Source organism: Bacillus rossius, chromosome 1 (genome assembly GCF_032445375.1).
Source record: "Bacillus rossius redtenbacheri isolate Brsri chromosome 1, Brsri_v3, whole genome shotgun sequence".
NCBI classification, from domain to species: domain Eukaryota; kingdom Metazoa; phylum Arthropoda; class Insecta; order Phasmatodea; family Bacillidae; genus Bacillus; species Bacillus rossius.
Window position 1 is genome coordinate 65,949,674 of NC_086330.1, and position 25,358 is coordinate 65,975,031.

At 35.4% G+C, this 25,358-nt stretch overlaps 1 protein-coding gene across 1 annotated transcript in view; it reads left to right on the forward strand.

Annotated features, from left to right (window-relative positions):
* The first annotated feature begins 1,692 nt into the window (after positions 1–1,692).
* LOC134528869 (hemocyte protein-glutamine gamma-glutamyltransferase-like) overlaps positions 1,693–25,358 on the forward strand; it is a 116,330-nt gene continuing 92,664 nt past the window's right edge. The window contains exon 1 of the mRNA XM_063362554.1: positions 1,693–1,716. Within this exon, the coding sequence (XP_063218624.1) occupies positions 1,693–1,716 (24 nt within the window). The remainder of the gene's footprint in view (positions 1,717–25,358) is intronic.

Sequence of the window (25,358 nt, forward strand, 5' to 3'; positions counted from 1 at the left end):
CATTTTATACTAGACAAATATAGAATTATTTTTACTTAGAATAAATCTGAAATTATTAAATTTATTATGAAATACATTTCCTTGAATTCACATACGTTTGAAAAAAATGAAAATTTATCATAGTACAACTATAACGTTTAACATTTAACATGCGCGGAAACTATAGTATTAACTGTTTACATAATGATAAAAAGGGCAGTATTTTGATAGGATTCGTAATCAAAAATCAGGTCCAAGCCGGGGTTTAGTACTTTTTCAAATCTTTTCCATTTTATCGCAGACGTTTCATCACACAGTTTAACATTTCACTCTGCAAATCGAGTGATTAGTTAGTCGATGTAGTTGCTAGTGGTGGTTGCGGAAGTACGACCGATTTCAGTTCAGAATTTAGTGGTTCTTATTGAATACTCGTCCATATAATTAAAAACATTTATTAATTGTAAATATTAGCGATAGAAATTATTTATATTTTTTTTTCAAATGTATTTATATAAGAGAGGTTATATTCCCATAAGTATAATTAATTGATAAATAAATTTTGTTACTACATAATTATTTAAAATAATTAAATTTAATACATTAGAATAAACATTTCTCATATTTATTTTGAAATATAAATTGAATTTTAACTGGATATTTCTACTTAAGTAAAAAATCAGTTTCATTCACATGCTTATATTAATATTCTTTACTGAGTATTCATAAAGTAATTTTTTATTACAATAAATTGAAAATAATTTATTATCTTAAATCCAAACTATGTAAATCTATTAACGCGCGTGCATAAGTAACACACCTTTTTTTAGCGTTTATTTTATTTAATTTCAAAAACGTCTTTTAAATATTAAAATATATTTTTAACATGCGTAATGGTTTACTCAACACATTTCAATAAGATTGTACTTCAGAATTTCGTTTCATATAACATGGGGAAAAAAAAAAAAATTCAATGCTACCGTTCGTTAAGAAATTGTAGCTTGTTAGTTTTTCGTCGAAATTATGATTGTGTAGTTGTTTGGATGTATAATTGAAAATTTAAAAATATAGTTTAAAAAAATTGGCCAGAGCAAAGCAGCGAAGTGTAACTACTGTAAGAGCGTGGTGCTGAGAACCGCGCCGACCTGACTTCCTGACTTCCTGGAGGAGGCGGCGAGCACGCCCCGGCGACTCCCTTCAGGCGTCGTAAAATTCAAACCCCCGAGCTCACGCGAGCGAAGGGAGAATGGAGCCAACGAACCGCGCATTCGATTGCCGCGCGACTCGACAGAAAGGGCCCGTGGGAAGAAATACGTTCGAGCGGCCGAGCGGCGCAGGAACGCCGTCTGGAAAGGGTGGAAGGAAGGGGTTTGGGGTTGAAAGGGCGAGAATATCGCGATGGTTGGGAATTCCCGGGAAGGCGCGCGGCGGCACCTGGGCCCTGCCCGGGAGGGGGGGGGAGGTCGGCGTAGAGGGCGGGTTCAAGAAGGAGTGGGTGTATGGTCGTTTCGGCTCGAGACGCGAGACATGCAAACACGCGATCACGTGTCACGGGTCGAAAGTCACTCCTTCCCAGCAAAAAAAAAAAATTTTTTTCAGGGGTTGGGGGAAAGGGCGTCCTGGCCAGACGAGAGAACTGCGATGTTTCATTGACAAACTAATAACGTTCCACGGCGAAAAGGGTTATTTACATATCCGGGTTCGGCGTGAGGTGCGATGTCGCTGGATCTCACGGACCAGGTATGTTAGGAATGTAGGTATCATATAATTGAACTGATTTCGGGAAACAATGGGGAAACTGAAATCACGATGGCTGTAATGTGGGTTCGAACCCGGGTCCTAGGATGTGCGGCTGTATTTTCTATTGCCACTGTGGTACATCGCTCCGTTTTGAAATTTATGAGCACCAATTCGTAGCCCAGGAGTTTCAAGAGTCCACTCAAGTCCAGTGCATGGCCTTATGTCGAGAGAACTTTCCTATAAGTTCGCATGAGACACAAAAAAATAATGCTTGTTCTAACTATAAAACGTAATCTTATTTTAAATTAAACAAGTTTATTTACTTTCTCGGTTGTGGAATTATATTTTTGTTTAAGATAATAATATTTGATAAAGATTATTAGAAATGTATGCCCAAAGAAGAACAATTGCTTTTCTTTTTTAAATTGTTCATTGTGGTAGCAGACTTTCAGTTCGTAGAAGCATATTTATCTTTTCTGTTGATATTTCACCAAAATTTATCACTGAATAAAATTGTTTCCTTAAACGTACTAATTTTTACTTTGGGAATTGTATTTCATTCAGCCATACGTATTTACAATCAGTGGCTTGCTATTCATATCCTGACAAAGTTATTTACAAACGTAAGTAATTTAATGTTTCAAATTTTATTGTGTTATTATGATTTAAGTACAATGACCTGTCCAGATATATCAGCCAGAAGTAATTTTCCGATTTTATGCAGGTTGTTCAAACTTATTTAAACAATCAATAAATACCAACTTAGTAACTGAATAATAACGCACTACAAGACTAAGAGTATGATAATGTTTTTTTGTATTGAAACCTAAATATCCATGAACATGAGCATTGAAAAACACCTTAGAAAGAATAAGTCAACCTTTGTAGTTGAATTCATATCCCAACTGGATTATTTAAAACTTTTCTCTAACTCTTAATCAAGTATCAGCCGAAAAAAAATTACGTATCTGTAAATATTTTCAATATATTATACTTTAATTTTTATGTTTTTTAACGCATGCCCGTTGTTATTATTGTAAAAAACTGTAGGTACCAAGTAAATGAAAATTTCACAGTCTGAAGACCTTATTAAAAATTTACATAAAGAAACTTTTTTGTTAGAGAATTTCATTAAAAATATTAATTATTTTAGTTTTTAACTAAAAAAATCAATTTTGACAATTATATTTATGTTTGTCTATGCTTGTTTTTTCATACTTTTAAGCATATTTAATATACGACCAAATATGAATGCGCATTATAAATGTTCACTGGAGGTGTGTACGTATTTTAAACTTATAAATATATAAAGCCGTTGCTTATCTAACTTTATCACAGTTCATTTAATATCCCTTCACGCTGCCTCAAAAATTGTAACTGAACGGCAAAAATTAATTCCATAATCTTATAAAAAAAGTTATGTTTTAAATGTAACAAATTTGTGTTTCATTGGTTATATAGTCTTGGCATCTATCTAAACTAAGTTTTTTTATTTACATTCTTTGCGCATGTAGGTACGCACTAAAATTTCAGATTCTTAGCTAAATATTCATAGGATGATAATATTTTTCCTCTCGTACAACCTTGAAACTGTTGTTAAACCTTAGGTAGTGTTTGAATAATAAATTTTCCGTTCCAGGTCTTTGGCAAACTGAATACAAAGTACGATAGCATCACGTTGCGGTTGGTTTGGCCACGCAAAATAGCAACGAGTGATATAGGGGCGAAAGAGCGAAGGAAATTATGAATCTTTAAGTGACTATCCAGACATAAAATTGCCATTTAAAACATTTAATAGCCTGTAAAGAAAACTGTTCGTGAACGTTAACCAAGCCTGTAACACTTTCATTATTAAATTCTTCTTCTATAAAGTGAAGTACTTGGACTTAAATTCTTTTTCGTAAAAGCATGGAAGTGGAGAGATTCCATTCTAGATTGATACAATTAACTTAAAGTGTAAGAAAACTGGAACAGTAAAATCAGTATGTCCAAACTGGAAATCGTTTTCAGTTCATTCGGAATGTAGTGACGGTCTCACCACTGCGCAATTTGTAAAAAAATTATATAAATGTATTTTAAAGTCAAATGCAAATCGCTGTAAAAAGTGTTTGTCAACAAAATTTTTAGAGTCTTTTTGAAAAACCGAAAAAAGATAAGTAGTATGTTTTGGGGGCTACTGGATCAGGATGCAGGATGTGGAGCCGAGAGCCGACTCCGCCATCTTGGATTTGTGACGTCACGACGGCAAAAATTCCTCAAAATTCCTCAAAAATGACTCAAAATGACTCAAAAATTCCCGTTTTAAGAAAAAATTTCCCGTTTTCGAGGGAAAAATTCCCGTTTCGAGGGAAAATTTCCCTTTTTATTCCTTAAAAATCCCAGCGGCTAGAAATGTCCTGATAGAGGCTTAAGCATCCTTAACTCAAGCCTCAGTTAAGCCTCTATCAGGATGTGACCTTGACCTTTGACCTTGACCCTGTCGGCCATCTTGGATCCACCATCTTGGATGACGTCATTTCGTTTTCTCGAACATTTCGGCATTGTGTTATCCGTCATTTTTAATTATGACGTCACCGTTGCAATTTCCGTTACGGCCGCCATATTTAAATTTATTATCCGATTTTAATGAAAAAATTTAAAAATTATAAAAAAATTAAATAATAAAATTTTTAATAAAATATTTAAAAAACAAACATTTACAACACGGAGCTCGGAGTCCTCGGTTCAAACCCGACGAGTGCAAAAAAAATAAAAATGGCGACCGATCCTTCCCCCGCGGTGGCTGCAGGCATACTGACTCCCTCCACTTTTTTTTCAAAGCATATATATATATATCGTCAGGTAGTATGACGTCATGTCCGCCATCTTGTCCTCGTCTGCTGGAAGCCATCATCAGTGTATCGTCGGCGAGAGTGCGCTGACGTCATGCTAGTTTAATTCTTATCCGCTAGAGTGCAGTAATCATTTATTATTGCTGTGACACCCGACATCTTGTCATTTGGCCGCCATCTTGAAAATCCATAATTATTTAGCTAGAAATTCGGGAAAAATTCCAAAATTCATTAAATAAATTGACAATAAATGTACGGATCGATTAGATCGACTAAGGTCCTTGGTACGATCTAGGACGATGCAAAAAAATTAAATATAACATCAATTTAACATAATAGTAACAGGTTCGAGGAATTAAACGCCACAAGTTCTTTTACAAACATAATATTTATTACATAATTTCTATTCTACTACAGGATTATTTGCGAAAGCCAGCAATCTTATAATCATTTAGTTCCGCAGCGGTGTGAAATGACTAATTCTTAGCTCCAATCGGTTTATACTAGACAGAGTCCAGCCAGAACCTTTACAGACATAGTCCACCTCTTCTTATTATTAATACTATCATTTGAAGTTTAGAAGAAAAAAAAATGTGTACATTATATTGTTATTCTCTCCAAATATTTATTTTTTATATTTTTTATATCATCGATTTTGCGTGGAAAACGTTAAATATTTCTTCAGATGACAGAAAAAGAAAATTGAAAATAACAACTGTTTGTTTAAAGTTTTAAGTTTTCACTTCTGTCGGCTGTTCTCATGACTGCTTTGAAATTTTTTACTCTCCACTTTGTTAGTCATTGTTACTAATTTTTACATATTTATGTTAGAAATTGTATTACGAGAACTAGGCCTAGGTCTTCATATTTCGGGATATAAAACATTTACCTTTTATTATCAAAATATTATTTATTTTTTCAAATTTATAAGCATGCAAGGAAAACAAGTCATTATTATATGTAGCTAGCTGCCCACTGTTCTTTGACTATGGAGGCTACTTCGTTGATGTGCGAATAGTTTCCTGCCCTAAGCGAAGCCAGCAGCATTCTCCGATGATCATCCAATATGTAAGTACCTTTCAATGACATATAATCAATCTCTTCTGCTGCTGTCATATTCCTTGCATTATTATTATAAATATTTTTATGAGATATGAAGTTTTCCGTTTTAACACCAGCCTCAAAGTCACTCTCGTCATTGTCCCAGTGACCATCACAAGCTTGATCAGAATAATTGACATTAACGCGTCGTTTCAACCTTTTTGATCTCAGCGCTTCATCACAGTCTTCGATCGTGTCAGCCTCAGATCTCTCACCACAGTCTTCGGTCATGTCAGCTTCAGGTGACAGTCAGCAGTCTCCAATCTTGGTAGCTTCAGGTCTATCTATATTGTTCACAATTTCATTGAGTCAAATAGAATTTCGTCTAATATATTTTTATTTCCCATCAAGATGCTCCTTTTTCATTAGTTATAAACTTTAAATCTCTAGCGATATTTTATCATTCCCATTTTTAAATTCTTCGTGATCATTAAAGTTGTCAAATATATTATGCCTTCATTCCTCTTCCATGGTGTTGTAGATCCGTCCTCGTTATCTTTAGTCAGCTTTGTTGTAATGATCTTGCGATGTTTATTCAAGAAATATCAACTATTTCTGACACTGACTGCAACTAAATGGTATTTGGAAAGGACCCAATGTACAATCGGGTATTTCATGACGTTTAGAAATTTTCGTCAAGAGAAAATACAAATGCTGTAGTATCTACGGCAGTGTACTTTCGATAATGCTACAGGTATCAAACCGTGATCCATATTAGCTTCTGTGACTAATACCAAATGTTTACTGAGAGTTTGAAATTGAAAAAAATACTTAAATACAATATTTAAAATTTCATCAACGAGAGTTAATTTATCTCATGCAAGATACTTGTTGCGAGTAGTTACTGTTCTTGCCAGCTGATGTCACCGCGTGTTATGTTGAGGTAAATATTGTTTATTTTTTATGAGGGTTGCGGGATGCTCACTCACACAGGCACCATGTACTCACCCCGACTCCAGTTGTCTAACCGGCAACGAAATAAGACTATGAACAACATGTAGGTAATAAATTGTGGTTGGAACTTTTGGTGTGTTTTTAATTTTGATACCCAATATATTTCTTCATGCTTCATTTGTTTGGGAATAATTTGTAATTAATAACGTACTTTTCTAACAATGAATAAATATTATCAATACCCTGGAATTGAGTGAGAAAGCCGTGGGTTATTATCAAGTTTATTTGTGTATAAATATATAATTAATTTTCAGTTTTCTCTAAAACTACTCACTGCCGTCCACCCGTGGTTGTAGCAAAAGATAGCTCTTGGTATTTCATAGATTATAAGAGGGTATGGTGGAAGTGGCAACAAATGCAAATTTAAAAGCCCTTAGAAGCTAATTTCTTCCAGTTATCTAAGTACTAACGATTTTATTGTTTCATAAGTTGATTTTAAAAAATATTCCTAATTTTTTTTTTGTTTGTGGCATGGCAGTGGCCTACTCAAAAGAAGGGGCTGCAATTGACCAGTGCGAAAGCTTCCTGCCTGTAAACTTGGTAGCGAAGCATGGACGCATCAGCTAGTTAATACTAAATGTCTAAATATTATTATATTATTTTCCCAAATTAAATTGTTTATAATTATTTTCTATCTTTTTTAGATAAACCCTTTGACACCCACTAGTGGGGAAAACTGTTATCATCATGGTGACCAGAGATAAAAATAAGCAAACTGTCACACAAGATAAAGTGGCAGCGATCGGTCCCGTTAACATTTCCATGAAATCATTGAAAATTTTGAAGATACTCTGAATGTTTTGAAAAGTTAGATTTTCAGTGTGCTACAGTCCGTGTATCTTATTTACAAAATTTAACTAATGAAAATTTAAAGACGTAAAAATGCTAAATGCCTTCTGAAATTCGTTTAAAGGTGTGTCCAAAAATCTCAAAACTTTAAAAAAAAATAGTTAAATAAATTTGGCAGAATTCTACAACATGTTCGACAAATCTGCCGAAGTTTTGCGTGCAGTTTTCCCTTCCAAAATAGATTTTGACTATTGTTTTTATTATAACATTTGTTAACATAATATTTCGATTTTTAGGGGTATAAACATTTTATAATAATTTTTTACAATACCTATTTGCTGAAGCCACACATTTTTGAGATTTAATTTTTGTAACAATCTTTTGCAGTTTTTGCTCAAGCAAAATCTTTTCTTGAAAGTAAAATGCTGTTTCCAGCGTGTCAAACTTTACATCATTTCAGTACTTAGCCTTATCAAGTACATAGATTCAAAGAATATAATAATATATATATTTGACATCTAGCGAATTTCCAATGTACATTTTATTATATTTTATTCATTTTTGGAATTTCTTTAAACATATTCTTATAGAATGTCTTCAATTAAGCCAGATGATAAAGGAATTATTTTTAATGTAACAAATAATATGGTTAGAATAAAAATCTTTTTAAAAAATAGATGCATAAACCATATATAACTACAAATTAAATGTACTTGAGAAATAAATTAAAGTTTGTTTTGTACATTTCACTCAGATGGTAGGTTTTGTTCCTTCTATTTGAATTTGACCAGTATTGTTCATCTCTTAACTGGTTTAGTTACAAAACGTGCCTATTCAATTTCCTTTTCAACCAGATAACTTTCAATTGCCCTGTGTGTAGACCGCTTCCCTCCTGCCCTCCGCCTACTTTGACCACGTATAGATTGTCCTTTCAGGCAGTGGACACCTCGTAGGGGAATCCGCACTCCACCCCGACTCACCCTTCCCACCTCCAAGCCTCTTTTCAGCGCTAGCACTCCAAGCATGCTGTAGCTGGCAGCGGGACATTGCTCGCTTTATTTATACCCTCAGGTTCGAGTAGTTCCGTGACTCGCTCGCTGGGGGTCGGGAGAGTTAGAGGGGGCGTGCGAGACCGGAGAGTGGTGGCCTTGTTCCCAAGAACGCTAAAACTGACGTGCGTGCGTGTTTTCCTTTGTTGTGGTCTCCCAGCACTCCCCTTTCCCCCCTCAAACACCACGCCTCTCCTGATACCGCCCACCAACCCTCCCCTCTTGGTCTTTCTCCGCCCTGAAACCACACCTCCACACACCGATGCCCCTGGGATGGCTGCAACCACACTCTCATTACCATGCTGCGCCGGTCGCCTACCACGCCAGGATTCGCAAGGCATGCGTTTGGAGGATAGGGCGCGGCACTGTCGCAGCAGTTGACCGGCGGCACGGTGTAGTTCATGTCCGTAAAGATCACATCGTGATGGTTCCCTTTGTTTTATTAAGATCACTCTCTTCTTCTCTAAGATACACCCAAGAATTCACAAATTGTGTGTGCTTAGTTGAGATTTGGTTGTACTTAATACTGGCAACGTTGATATAAGAAACATTTTTAATTTATTGTGACAAAACCACAACAGGAACCAGTTTACACTAATTATATCATAATTGTTTGTATTTTTTCATGTAATTTTTTGTCTATGCTATCATACTATCTGTTAAAAAGAAGGATCTAGCGTTTTTGCTACTCTATGCCCACTAAAATGCTATGAGATAGCTATTACGAGTAACAATCGGAGATTTTTCGTTTTTTGATCTGGTGAATTTTCTTCGAAGAGACAGTGTTAAATATAAGGTCTTTACTTCAGTAAAATAAATCGTAGAAGATATAATATGTAGTGAATATGACAGCAAAGAATTTAGCTGGTTCAGATAGTATTCACCATGCAGAGAACTTAGTTTTTGCTGTATCTTCAAATTCACAGTAAGTGTGTAACTTTATTAAACATGATAACTTCCTAAAATTTATGTCTTTTTGGTTAAAAAGGGTATTTATTTAAAGGTCTAGCTTTATCAATACCTAGTATTTACGTACATATTGTCTGCAAAACAGATGGCTTAATTTTTTATTTTTCTTGACTTTCATTATTCCCTCAGACGTCTCGGAATTTATTTTCGTGTTCTATTGAGATTTATAATTCAGACTATATTACACAACTTTGTGATCTACCTTCAGAAATCTGATTTTTATGATTAAATTGGATAACACTGCTTACTTATCTATACATAATCATAAAGTTTCTGGATGACTTAGATATTGTTTATTTTGCAACAGAACTTTGGTATATCTTAAAACGTGTCCGATGTAACTACCTGTTTATAAGTAAGCTAATCCAGTACAAATCTTATTGGTAGAAATAATGTGGTTGTTATAATATATTTAATCGCTCTTATCGAGTGTTATGATTTGTCGTTGTCTTAGTTTGATTGTGCATACTGAATTATAGATGGCCCAATTTATGTATGGAAATCATTTGTTTATAACAAAAAAATTCCTTTAAAGTTTACAATCGCTATTTTAACCAATAATAGTTATTATTGATATGTTACACAGAACAGTAATATCTTTAAATAATTTGTGTATTAATTGGTTATTTTTGAACGTAATATTTGTTTTTATTAACCACAGTAAAGTAGAATTAAGACACTAGTTAGCTAGAGTAATTCATTATTAATCATTCTCACATTTTTGGGTATCTTAGGAGCTATAATTTCACTAGCTTCCTATATTCTTATATTCACTAAATAAGGAACAGTTAAATTATTACATCATTTACTCTTCGTCAAAATTATAAATTACAATTTTAACAGAATTTTATTGTTACTTTTACAGCAAGTAACTTCAATTAATATTAAATTATTTTTAATTTTTATGTAGGCTGGTCCATTATACAAATTTAAAGGAACAGTATTTAATGTCTATATTTATTTCAAAACCGTGTAAGAAAAAAGTACTTTTTGATTGTAACTATCTACATGAGAATATGTAAATGATTTATTTAAATTATGACTATAATTAGGACAGTAAATCTTCATTTTGTATTTTAATAATGACTCATATATAGAAAATTAAAGTTGAGAATCATTTCAGCCTTAAATATTAAGAAAGGTATTCTGCTAAGAATTTAATGACTTTGATTAAGTCAGCTAATCACTGATTTTTGTATAGCAGTAAAAATTTCTAGTCGCTATCATTAACCATTTTGTTGTTTTAAGAAATATAATTTTAATAAATATTTTTGCATAAAGGAAAAAGAATACTTAAGATTTTACCACATATCCAAAAGCTTTAAAATATGCCCTTTAGCTGTTTGCGTGTCAAACTATACCCACTGTCAGTAAATATTTACATCAGCATCTACTGCAGAAGTTTTTTCACCTGTGATGAGAAAATACCCACCTAGCTTTCCGAACACCGGAAGGTCCGCAACACAAGAATCGAGAAAAAATGCTCACTCTTTTAAGGCATGCAGTATGGGTTAGAGTAAGGAGTGGAGGGGGGGGGGGGGTTGTTTGGAGTGGGCTCTACAGCCGTGGATGTTATGTATGCGTTGGATCTCGAATTCGAGGCAGACATTCGTGGGAAACGGGCGTGAATAACCCTCCCACCACGCGGGCTCACGGGAATAGAGCGAAAAGGAGGGAACCCGATACCCGAGATGGATGGACCGGAATAATTTGATAGGGAGGTTCCAAGTTAATACATGTAGATATACACACATTTTGTATTCAGGTAAATAAATATGTACATATATAACCAGAAGTGTATGAAATAAATTCTCGATAATCTTTCACGTTTTTATCGTTGTGGTAAAATATATATTTTTTTTGTAACGGGAATTCAACATAGATTTGTTGCGAGAAGTGTCAGATACAACACCAGAATACATCACGTGTGTAATGTCTCTCCTATATACAAAAGTTTTATATTTCAAGAATTTACAAAACAAATCGTGACCTTAGGTTAAAAGTAAATTAAGTTGAAAATAAACTTTTTAAAATATTTCGCTTCTTCCTTAATCTCCCCTACAAAACAATTTCAAAGGAAAATTAATATAAAACAAATGTTTGATCCAGTTTTACAATTAAATACTAATGTATAGAACAATTAAATCTTTAATTTGTCTTGCATGAATGTATTCCAAGGGAAACAGTATTCATTAGAGTAAATTGCAACGAAACAACAACCACTAAAATTACGTTGCTACACATTTGATACTTCATGTTCATACACAGTTTAAACAAGTTATTGAAGCGAAACTAAATTAATTTTCGGGTAATTTAAACTGCATGCTTAATTCAATGCCAGATTACAAATAATTTTTTTTACCTGTCATAAATCAGTATTATATATACACTTTTATTTTCAAAATTTAAAAAAAAATATATTTTCTTATTTTTCGTTAAATTTGTCACTATTTTGATTATAAACTTGTACTAAAGTTCTTCATAGTAAAATAAAACTGATTTAGACTTTATTTTCCTTCAGAGTGCTTCACGTTCACGTTCACGTCAAAGGGTTACGATCCCTTCACCTGGATACAATCTCATAACAGGGATACGATCTGTCGCAGGATACGATATGATACGATCGGTGGGATATGAATGGTAGGATACTATAGGTTATTAAAAAACTCATTTTGAGTTATAAATTAGATTTCGGGAAATAAAAAGAAAACATTTCTGAAATATAAAATATAATTTATATTTTTAATTTTATACACTTGCAGGTTAAACAAGTCATTATTGCATGTAGCTGGCATTTCTTAGTTGACGGAGTATAAAGGCAACGTTGTCGATCTGCGAGTAGTTTCCACCACAAACTGATGCCATCAACGGTCTGATACGATCGACTAAAATGTTAAGATCTTCCCATAACTTGTAATCAAGTTTTTCTGCTTTTGCATCCATATTACATGCAAGTTTATTAATTTTAAGACTACTGAAGTCTTTCGTTTTAACACCAGCCTCAAAGCCACCATTGTCATCGTCCCAGTGATCATCAAAAACTTATCATAATGCAATCTATTGGGTAAAAAATTAAACCAATTATGGGGCATTGCACTCTCACAGACGACGTGTGTACTACGTGAAACTATCACTCCTGGTAGCAAGAACTGAAAAAAGAGATTGCTGCCTCCTGCAGACAAAAACAAGATGATGACTATGATGACATAGTTTATAATGGGGGCCTCCAGCAGATGAAATAATATAGTGGCTGTGTTGTTATAAGCCAAGATGGCGACCTCCAGCAGACGAAAACCATATGGCGGGTTAAAGAAGATGGTTTCCAGAAGACAATTCAAAATGCGCGCTGTGATGTCATAATCCAGGATAGCGGCCTCCAGCAGACAAAACATGATTGCAGCTGTGATATCATAATCCAAGGCGGTGGCCTCTTGCAGACGAAAACAAAATGGCGGACGTCACGACTTCGTGGCTTAAGGTAAATTTCTATCAGATGCAGCTTCTAAAATTAAATAATTTATTTTCACTCATTGGCTATATTTAGGAGTTTGCTACTTTAAAGCAGAGTAAAATAATTTAAAATAATTAGGAAAATATCAGAAAAACTTAGTATATCATTATTTATATTATTTAATATAGAATTACATGCATTTACAAATACAGTTACAACCTTATATGAGTTTAATCAATTTAAATTACTAACGCATCTCGACAATCCTACACTTACGATATAGAAAAATTAGCAATCAATTTTGACATCTTATAATATTTATTGGTTTAATTTTTTTTTGTATTTTTAAGTATTTAAATAAGGAAAAAAATATTCTCGATTTATTTTTAATGTGAAATTTTTGTGGTAATAAATTTGGGGAAATAGTTTTTTATTTTTTTCAAACTCAGTTTCTGTATTAAAGAACATTTTTTTATATTGCGCTATACTTACAATTCAAGGAAAGGTTTTTAAGGCTTGAAAAATTATTATCTTGTATATAATTTTAAATGAATGTGTTGGCGAGCGAGCCAACACGACGTCTAGATAGTAGCGAGATTGTAGCGAGATTGTAGGGGCTCGGAGGCAGGACCTCGCACAAATATTGACCCGGCCAAGTGGAGGGGATCGCCCTCCCTTCCCGTGGCGACGTCTCTTCCTCGGGTTGCGGTGGCCTTGACAGTTCTCGAGCCACGAAGGTTGGGTGAAGGAGGGGGCGCTGCCAGGACAGGACAAGGGGAACAAGCGCGGTCGTTAACGGCGTGTAAACACGCACCGACACGCGCGCCCGCCCGCACCAGCCAATCAGAGCACATCTAGCAGACAAGCTGGGCCGCAACCCGATCCCTGTTACTTCCCGGCCTAACACGCCACGTAGTATTTTTTTTTGTTAGGGGGAGATGGGAGGGAGCGAAGTTTTAAATTTATATGAAGCAAAAATTTTGGAAATTTAGTTTATATTTGGTGGTTTGTTCATGGACACAGTATATTTTTTAATGGAAAACTGCCTGTTGTTTCAGAGAAAGAATTTGAAGATTTACAGAATGATATACGCGTACATAGTTGTGTATTTAATTAAATAAAATATTTAAGTATTTTTAAATCTTAAAATGTTATTTAAAGTACATTTTTAATCAGTATTTTAATAATTCCTGAATAGTTTTTTTTTTATAAAAATACCAAACTGTGTTTAGGATAGCACTCCCAATTTTTCTCGTTATATGTGTTTTAAATGAAGTTTAAATACGCTAGTATTTCGTACAACAAGTGATTGTTCAAAAAAAATTATTTGCGTGATCAAAATTTTGTTCGTAAGTGCTCCCACGCTACGCGGCCAGGTAGCGGCGGCCAGAATCACGCGCGCGCGTTGCAATGTGACCTTTAGTACTCGCCATTGATGTGTTAACATCTAACCTCGGGAACGAGCAAAATTCTTGTCTTCTCATGTTGTTCATGTTGCAAATAAATTTATAACACAATACTCGGACACGTAGAATGCTTTAAAATAAACCTGAGCCTGATAAGTAAAGTGATAAATAAAATAATCTCTTTTCAAATAACAAAATTTCAGATGCGCATCACACACATACTTTCTGCGCCCGCCACTGGAATTCGCTGCCTGAATTTTAATCATTTCTCTGTCACCATTAAACGCAGTTAGCAATTTGCAGCACGGAACAAACGAAAAATGTTAACTGTTTGAAACAGCTGCGATAAAATTCCGGCTTTGGACCTGATCTTCGACAATGAATTATATTAAAATACTGCCCATCTTGTTAAATTTCAGTAAACACTAAATACTGTGAAGTTTCTGTACACGTTAGAAGGTATACTTCTATGGCATTACTAAATTATTAACATGAAACATTTAAAATCAGATGTTAAAGCACTAAGTATATTTGTTTTCTTTTTTCCTGAAACGATTGGAATCCTTCCTGCAAACAAATCTTAACTTTATTGAGCTGATTTAACATTATTATCACATAGTATTATGTTATTATTAAGTTATTAAAATGTAAAAACAACCAGTAATGAGTTTTAAACCACGTCAAAAAATCGCGCTTGAACTTTAGAATCGTGCTGTTCCGCTGTGCAAGCGAGCCCACTGGGTATTTACATAAATAACTTTTACTATAATCATTCTATTCCAGTTTCCTTACGTATTTTTGAACTTCCAAATACATTTACTATGACTATTTCAGTTTGTCAAATATATTCCAGGGTAGTTTCACTATCATAACATTTCATTTGGCTCACAGTAGAATAGGATAGCCGGTCCGGAAACAGGATGCAGGATGTGGTGGTGGTGTCGGTGTCCGCCATCTTGGATTTGTGACGTCACGGCGGCAAAAATTCCTCAAAAGTCCTCAAAAATGACTCAAAATGACTCAAAATTTCCCGTTTTAAGAAAAAAATTCCCGTTTTCGAGGGAAAAATTCCCGTTTCGAGGGAAAATTTCCCGTTTTATTCCTCAAAAATCCCAGCGGCTAGAAATGTCCTGATAGAGGCTTAAGCATCCTTAACTCAAGCCTCAGTTAAGCCTCTATCAGGATGTGACCTTGACCTTTGACCTTGACCCCGACGGCCATCTTGGATCCGCCATCTTAGATCCGCCATTGTGTTCTCGAACATTCCTTCGATGTGTTATCCGCCATTTTGAATTATGACGTCACCGTTGCAATTTTCGTTACGCTCGCCATCTTTAACTTTTTTATTATCCGATTTTAATGAAAATTTTTTTAAAAATTATAAAAAAATTCACTTAATAAAATTTTAATCAAAAATATCGAAAAAACATATATTTACGACACGGAGCTCGGAGTCCTCGGTTCGAACCCGGTGAGGGAAAAAAAAATAAAAATGGTGACCGATCCTTCCCCTGTGGCGGGGGTGCTGGCAGACTGACCCCCACCACTTATGTCAATGCACATATACTATCAGATAGTATGACGTCATGTCCGCCATCTTGAAATTTGGACGCCATCTTGAAAATCTTTATTTATTATCCGATTTTAATGAAAAAAATTCCAAAATTCATCAAAAAATTAACGTATTTAAATTCTGTTTGATTATATCGATGTACGTCCTTGGTTCGATTCCCGACGAGAGTAAACAGTCGATCCTTCCTCCATTAAAGCTACCTAGACTGATCTATCACCACCAATACCAAGGTATATATCGTCAACTGGTATGACATCATGTCCGCCATCTTGTCTTCATCCACTGGAGACCACCATCTTGTTTTCGTCTGCTAGAGTGTGCCGATATCATGTAGTATAATTATCTGGTCACCACACCTTTGACCTTGACCTTGAACTTTGACCTTGACCTTGAAATTTGACCTTAAACTTGAACTTTGACCTTGACCTTGAAATTTGCCTTGAACTTGAACTTTGACCTTGAAATTTGACCTTGACCTTGAAATTTGACCTTGAACTTGAACTTTGACCTTGACCTTTAACTTTGACCTTGACCTTGAAATTTGACATTGACCTTGAAATTTGACCTTGACCTTGAAATTTGACCTTGACCTTGAAATTTGACCTTGACCTTGAAATTTGACCTTGACCTTGAACTTTGACCTTGAACTTTGACCTTGACCTTGAAATTTGACCTTGACCTTGAAATTTGACCTTGACCTTGAAATTTGACTTTGACCTTGAAATTTTACTTTGTCCTTGAAATTTGACTTTGTCCTTGATGTCCATCACGGATCCGTCATTTTATGTTCAGTACATGCTACCAGGAGCGACCACCTGCTGGAGTACACCATCTTGTGCGTGTACTCGTATTACCATCATGCTAGTTTTATTCTAACATGCTACAGTGCAGTAATCATTTATTACTGAGGTACCCACCATCTTAAAATTTGACCGCCATCTTGAAATCATGTAATTATTTAGCTAGAAATGCGGGAAAAATTCCAATAGTCTCCGAAAAAATCATTTATTAATTTACAAATCGAATCGATGGATCCCTGTCCACGGTTAGATTCTTGACCAGAGACAGTTGTAACTAATTATTAAATAAATGTTAGGTTCTGTTTTCCATTACCTTTCGCGGAGTTTATTAATCATTCACTCTACGAAAATCAACTCAAGTCAATATACCGGACCAACGAATTAAATCAGTGCCGATTAGCCTATTATGAAAGTCTAATTTTTCAATAATCTGAATAACATATAAGCCGTTCATGTACAAAGCCACACATATAGATCAATTGCCTTCAGTCCATGAGACCGAGTCATGTCATTATCAGACGTATAGGCTAGTCATTTCAGGACCACATGACCTTCGTAATCCAACGTGGCATTTTTATACATTCTAAAGGACCAATTAACCTTGTAAAATATTTTAGTAACACCAAGAGGTGATAAACTAGTAAATATTCAATCACTACATTTTGTACTACGCACAGTCAACAAAAAAGGAAGCACCAACAACGAAAAGGCAGCACATTTGGAAGCACCGACTACGAAAAGGCAGCACATTTGGAAGCACCGACTACGAAAAGGCAGCACATTTGGAAGCACCGACAACGAAAAGGCAGCACATTTGGAAGCACCGACAACGAAAAGGCAGCACATTTGGAAGCACTGACAACGAAAAGGCAGCACATTTGGAAGCACCGACAACGAAAAGGCAGCACATTTGGAAGCACCGACAACGAAAAGGCAGCACATTTGGAAGCACCGACAACAAAAAGGCAGCACATTTGGAAGCACCGACAACGAAAAGGCAGCACATTTGGAAGCACCGACAACGAAAAGGCAGCACATTTGGAAGCACCGACAACGAAAAGGCAGCACATTTGGAAGCACCGACAACGAAAAGGCAGCACATTTGGAAGCACCGACAACGAAAAGGCAGCACATTTGGAAGCACCGACAACGAAAAGGCAGCACATTTGGAAGCACCGACAACGAAAAGGCAGCACATTTGGAAGCACCGACAACAAAAAGGCAGCACATTTGGAAGCACCGACAACGAAAAGGCAGCACATTTGGAAGCACCGACAACGAAAAGGCAGCACATTTGGAAGCACCGACAACGAAAAGGCAGCACATTTGGAAGCACCGGCAACGAAAAGGCAGCACATTTGGAAGCACCGGCAACGAAAAGGCAGCACATTTGGAAGCACCGACAACGAAAAGGCAGCACATTTGGAAGCACCGAAAACGAAAAGGCAGCACATTTGGAAGCACCGACAACGAAAAGGCAGCACATTTGGAAGCACCGACAACGAAAAGGCAGCACATTTGGAAGCACCGACAACGAAAAGGCAGCACATTTGGAAGCAACGACAACGAAAAGGCAGCACATTTGGAAGCACCGACAACGAAAAGGCAGCACATTTGGAAGCAACGACAACGAAAAGGCAGCAAATTTGGAAGCACCGACAACGAAAAGGCAGCACATTTGGAAGCACCGACAACGAAAAGGCAGCACATTTGGAAGCACCGACAACGAAAAGGCAGCACATTTAGAAGCACCGACAACGAAAAGGCAGCACATTTGGAAGCACCGACAACGAAAAGGCAGCACATTTGGAAGCACCGACAACGAAAAGGCAGCACATTTGGAAGCACCGACAACGAAAAGGCAGCACATTTGGAAGCACCAACTACGAAAAGGCAGCACATTTGGAAGCACCGTCATCGAAAAGGCAGCACATTTGGAAGCACCGACAACGAAAAGGCAGCACATTTGGAAGCACCGACAAAGTAAAGGCAGCACATTTGGAAGCACCGACAACGAAAAGGCAGCACATTTGGAAGCACCGACAACGAAAAGGCAGCACATTTGGAAGCACCGACAACGAAAAGGCAGTACATTTGGAAGCACCGACAACGAAAAGGCAGCACATTTGGAAGCACCGACAACGAAAAGGCAGCACATTTGGAAGCACCGACAACGAAAAGGCAGCACATTTGGAAGCACCGACAACGAAAAGGCAGCACATTTGGAAGCACCGACAACGAAAAGGCAGCACATTTGGAAGCACCGACTACGAAAAGGCAGCACATTTGGAAGCACCGTCATCGAAAAGGCAGCACATTTGGACGCACCGACAACGAAAAGGCAGCACATTGGAAGCACCGACAACGTAAAGGCAGCACATTTGGAAGCACCGACAACGAAAAGGCAGCACATTTGGAAGCACCGACAACGAAAAGGCAGCACATTTGGAAGCACCGACAACGAAAAGGCAGCACATTTGGAAGCACCGACAACAAAAAGGCAGCACATTTGGAAGCGCCGACAACGAAAATGCAGCACATTTGGAAGCACCGACAACGAAAAGGCAGCACATTTGGAAGCACCGACAACGAAAAGGCAGCACATTTGGAAGCACCGACAACAAAAAGGCAGCACATTTGGAAGCGCCGACAACGAAAAGGCAGCACATTTAGAAGCACCGTCATCGAAAAGGCAGCACATTTGGACGCACCGACAACGAAAAGGCAGCACATTTGGAAGCACCGACAACAAAAAGGCAGCACATTTGGAAGCGCCGACAACGAAAAGGCAGCACATTTGGAAGCACCGACAACGAAAAGGCAGCACATTTGGAAGCACCGACAACGGAAAGGCAGCACATTTGGAAGCACCGACAACGAAAAGACAGCACATTTGGAAGCAAATTTTCTCCCGGTACATTATACAGCATTGTAATAAATTTTCACTGAATTTTTTTCATTTACCAATACTGTAAATGGGAGACGTGGCTTATTTTTTTTTCCATTATTACCTATAGCCGTGCGAAGCCGGGTCGGGCAGCTAGTATTTTTATAAGTTAAAAATATTTGGTTATTGAATTTACATTATCATCAAGCAGGATAAACTAATGTGTATATTACTCCAGAAAAATACTGCAATGTAAAAAAAAAATCATTGAAGGGGGATCGAAAATAAATTTTATGTAAGTACAGTAAATTAGTTTTAAATATAATTCAGAAATACATTACATAACCAAACGAAATATGCTATTTACTACGTAGTATATTCTTTCTTACAATTATTCATGATCACTACATATTTTCAAATATCTTACTTAAGTTTGTTCTTTAACATTAGTTAATTTAAAATATTTTACAAAAATAATTTGAATCAATTACAACAATTTTTAAGTGCGCACGAATTTCTCTGCTAAATATACTTGTACGTGGATTTTCTGTCCAGATATCTGGCAAATGCGTGTTCGTTTGTGGAATTTAATAGTGAATGCCTTTGATTTTACAGGGGGAAATATTCCAAGTAGTGAGTCAATATTTTTGTCAGGCATTCCATTACACTGCATTCTGTTACTTAAAGAATATAATTATTCCAACTGAAACGATTTTGATGTATTTAGTGTGTTGAACCTGATTTGGCAAAAATGGTTTAAATATTTCCCATTCCATCCCATTTTAATAAGCTTTATGTATTACCAGAGCTAACAAAGTTCTTGAGGTCCAACCGAGCACGATATCTCTTTAAAACTACACTTTATTGTTTTACTTTTTTAACATGAACGGTGTGCTGACTCAGTGCGAAGCGAGACAAGTTGGACCCTCTGGCAGTGTTATCTCTGGAATCTTGGAGGTAAATTGGACACGGAGGAAGTTATCATGTTTTATTAATGTGTCATGAAACGAATGATAAAAGCAACGGAAGCAGCATCGAGACGACAATTGTCAAAGGCTATAACCAAGTCTCCAAACTAAGGATAAAACTACTTTACCGACAGACAATGGAAGCCTTCCACATAAACTAAAATCGCATTATCTTAGCATTATGTATTGTGTGCTAAGATAAACTATTGTTACGAGGACACTAGAGGTAAGGCAACGAGACAGGCCAGACGGCCCGGTGCACAGGCCAGCGGAAGGTCCAAGGGAGTACCCACCTCCCGTAGAGGATTTCGCCCGCCTTTCTGCCTTCTTTTTCAAGCAAAAATACAAAGTTTATGGCTTCACGATAAAGCTCTTGATTTCTTTAATAAAATGTAAATATTTGATATATTTTTTAATTTAGAAAGCTTCCAATGTTCATTCCACGTTAAAATCAGACATAAGGGATCACGGTCGGTGGACGTCATCGCTAACGGGTCACACTATGTGGTGAAAGTCGTATGTTGGATCCCAAACGCCCGGCATTACTCAAATGTGTGACCGCTGATATTGTATTTAAGGGTTTGGAGCTAACTTTAATCTTTAAAGTTCCCATCACCTTAAGCATATGTGCACAGGAGTGTGACGTAAGGTCCTTTAAAAAAAACATTACAACAACACATTTAAATTAATTAAATGAATAAACAATATAGTAAAAAAAATCACCGGGTACAGGGAAGGTAATTGGGTTTTAAGAAATCACTGCAAAGTTTAAAAACAAATCCATTAAATGGCTACGCTGCTTTTCACTTTGTAATAATTTATACATTTCTTATTATAAATAAGTGAAAAAAATTAGTCGCCTTGATTTTAAAATATTAAAAAATTAATTTAAAATTCTTTACTTTCGGTTGTTGCTCCCTGATTCTTCGCTTCGCGTAGTAACTTTCAGAACTATATAGAATCTAGCGTCTTATCTACAGTAAGGCTATCTGAAGATCACAATATACAAAATTCACAGAGAATGGATGTTAGGAAAATACATGGACGTCTCATGAGTGGGTAACCATAAAAGCATTTGGCTAGAGTTACCAATGCACTACGTCACACTGTAGTAAGTGGTGAAAAAACGAAAATTATTAGTTCTTAGGTCATGTTGAGGATTTTTAATGGTTTCAGTCCTTTCTGGTGTTTGGTGACACAATTAACTATTTCAAATTTTTGTATCAAAAAGTCAATAATTTTTGTAGTCGAAAAAAAAAAACTACTGAAGAAAATGTTACATGAAACTTCAGCAATGTCCTTTTATTTCTAAAGCTACTCGAAATACGGGAAAAAATTGAAAAATTAGAGAATCATCCTGTTTTTAATTATCACGATCCATAAATTCTCATTATATTTCTTTAATATATATAGTAAATTTACGAAGATTCCTAATTTTTTAGTCTGCCAAATGCCGCTACAGACTTTGAGTTTCTATTCTGGCTGAACTCAAGAGCTATCGGTTTTACTGACTCGTCTGCGGCAGCCAGTGTTACTGTATACGCCCATTAGCATTCGTTACAAACACTACATCATCTTTGTTTGTTATGGAAGCAATGGTCACTGTTGGTGTGCATAAAATAATATTATTTTTATCATCCAAGGTTTTTATAATGTGTGCTCTTAATATGAACCTAATTAACTACTGCAAAACAGTTTTAATTTTTAAAAAATTTTGAAAAGTTTTTTTAATATTTCAAAATTGAGGTTGTGATTCGTTGTAAACCAATTTTATATTCCTATACTTCTTAGTATCTAGCAGTCCGATAATAAATTGCCACAAGAAGACTTAACATTACAAAATAAGTGTCATTTACAGAATGCTATTTTTTTTATTAAGACTGATCGAATACACCGTTTGTGGCACTTAAATAGTGTATTATTTGTTTGCTATTTTCGTTTGTCATAGGCATACTTTCTCGAAATTCCCCATTATTTTCTTACTATCCAACATTTAGAAACCTAAATTAATTTCCAAAAAAATTAAACATTATAAATACTCATTCAAAATAATAGAACGAAGTATTTTAATCTAATCTCGAAACTTGTAAAGATAGTGAACTGATAAAAAAAGCAATAAATTGTTAAATTACAGTTTTGTGATCAATTTTGAAGATAGCTGCCCCAACATTCTTACCAACAATCAAAATGTTTATTTATATATACACTAGTATTCGTTGCAGGAGCACTCTAAATACCAAAAAAACATATTTCTCTATGTAAAACTTTCGGTCTTTGGATAGAAAAAGCATAAAATAGTGAATATTTGTAAACAATAGAACATTAAAATGTTATGGCTACAGAGCGTTTTAATATAAACCGAAAATAAAAGTGGAGCAATAGCGAAAAAAAAAAATTGTTTCTTCTAATGAACAGTAAAATCAAACAAACTCAAATATAGTCTGCTTTTGGGATAAAATTACTATTTATAAATGATGACTGAATTTTTTTGGACAATATCACACATCAGCGTAACTTAAGATTGATTTTAGGATACCAGTCTTTAGATCTAAATTAATTGGAAAATTTTGTCAGTGAAATTACTTTTTGGCTAATCAACTCTCGGCAATATGGCATTTGGACATAAGTGTGTAGATAAACTACATGTTTCCAGAGTTAAAACTTTTTTTAGAAAGTTAAATATTCAAGTTTTTGGTCAAATATCTGCCAGTCAATCAACTATTAATCAAACGATTCTCTCTTTATTGTCACTGTCCACTTTTTGATATGTATCATCATTTCTCTCGGAATACGGCATTTAGGAAGATTAATTTCGTGAATGGAACGGAAATGTGTAACCACGGTGCTGCCATCTGTGGCGGATGTGTGAGAACCAACTTTCACAAAACCAAACAGAAACTTTATGGTATTAACTTGCTTAGTGAAAATTTAAAAAGATGGGCCAAACCCGGAGTTTAAATATTTTTCGAGTCTTTCCCGCCTTCATCGGAGCCTTATTATTAAATAGTTAAACCTTTCACTCTGCAGATCGAATGACTTAATAGTAGACGTAGATTCTGCGAAACATTAATTCTTGGGGCGGGTGCGGAAACTACGTGTGTTACGCGTCAAGGAATGTAGTTGTAAATACAATTTTTCGTATACTCATCACGTTCGGATATATCTGGAAGGATTCCACGTTAAATTTCGTGTCGGAGTTGTTGCAACGTCATCGCTGCCGGAGCACGTCAGCGTACGTGGACGGTGAACGAGGTATTGCCGACCGAGGTATCGAGCCGCGTTGGTGTACCAGCTTCGGCGGGCGCTGAAGTAAGCCGCTCACCCGGTGATGGGAGCTCCCTCTCCCCCCCCCCCCCCCCCTCAAATTACTCTCAGTAACCAGTGAATGAAAGCTGTATTATCGCTAACTCTCCTTCACCACCTTCCACCCGCCTCGACGCATCGTTACCCTCATCCGCATTAACGGAAGCGGCTGGCCCGCCGCGGCGCGCCTGATCATGACGTCACAGATTTCATCCCCGGTGGATCGCGGGTTCGAGCGTGGGTAGAGCGCGCAGCCATGTTTTACTACATAAGCTCCTTCGAAACAAAGCATCTACATGAAAGTAAACATTTTTCAACGTGTGCTTTATTAACATGAAAATAGTAAATATTAGTTTAAAAAAGGGAGAATAACATCTAAATAGTTTTTTTAAGACCCTGAAAATTGGCTACTGTACCACTCAAAACAAAAAGTGAGTGCGTGTACTTATGTACATGTGGTAGAAGTTGTACTTACTTTGCGAGATAAAAAAAATTACTTTAGTTTTCCATGCAAATAATAGCCTATATATATATATATATATATATATATATATATATATATATATATATAATAAAATGATTGGCTTGATTTTATAAATACGGTTGGCAAAGTATAAATTCAAACAAATTAAAATTTTTAAATAAATATGTATATATGTACTATATTAATAAATTCGATATAAAAATTATATATATAATTTAGTTTAATAATGTATATAAAATATTAATTAATAAAAAATCAATATTCATGATGAAAATTCAAACTAATTTATTAAATTTAGTTCATTCTTAAATAATAATGAAATAATTAAAAATTATATTGCAAAACTTCACAAATACTCCCATGAAAACAAGGAGACTATTGAACCCTTCACAGACACACTCTGCCTGCGACAATGGAAGCTAACAAGCAACCTTACATTGTTATACATACGGAAACATAGCCTCTCTTATATAAATACACTTGAAAACGTTTAAAAACACAATTTATATTACTAATTTTTACAATAAAAAGTCATTTTATTGTATTCGATATAAATCATTAATAATAAAATGCAGTTATAATTTTTATTTGTATACACCCATTTTTATGTAGTATTTTTTTTTATCTTGTGAAAATTTCGTTGCATGATACGCGCTCATTATAAAAATTCAGACTCATCATTTTTCCATAACGCACCTAAAGAAATATTACTACAAATATTTTTTTTTAAATTTTTTTACCGTTTTATAAAGCATAATTATTTTTATCAAAATCGTTTATGAAAATTAAATTTTTAAAATAGCTACATTTTGACCAGCTTTATTTACTATAAGGTACATCAGCATAAATGAAAAATAATTATATGTAAGAATGTAAAACTGCAGAAGGTTTATTTTGTAGTATTCTTCACAGTAATGCAGACATATATATATATATAACTCAATGAGACAGGACAGTGCTCTACGAAGCCGGAGAAGCCAGCAACCTGCCTAGCAACGAAGTCGAGTGTTCAGTCTGTCTAGTTGGAGATATCGCTGGAGTGCAACTCTATTAATTTGGGTGTCTAGTGTTATGAAA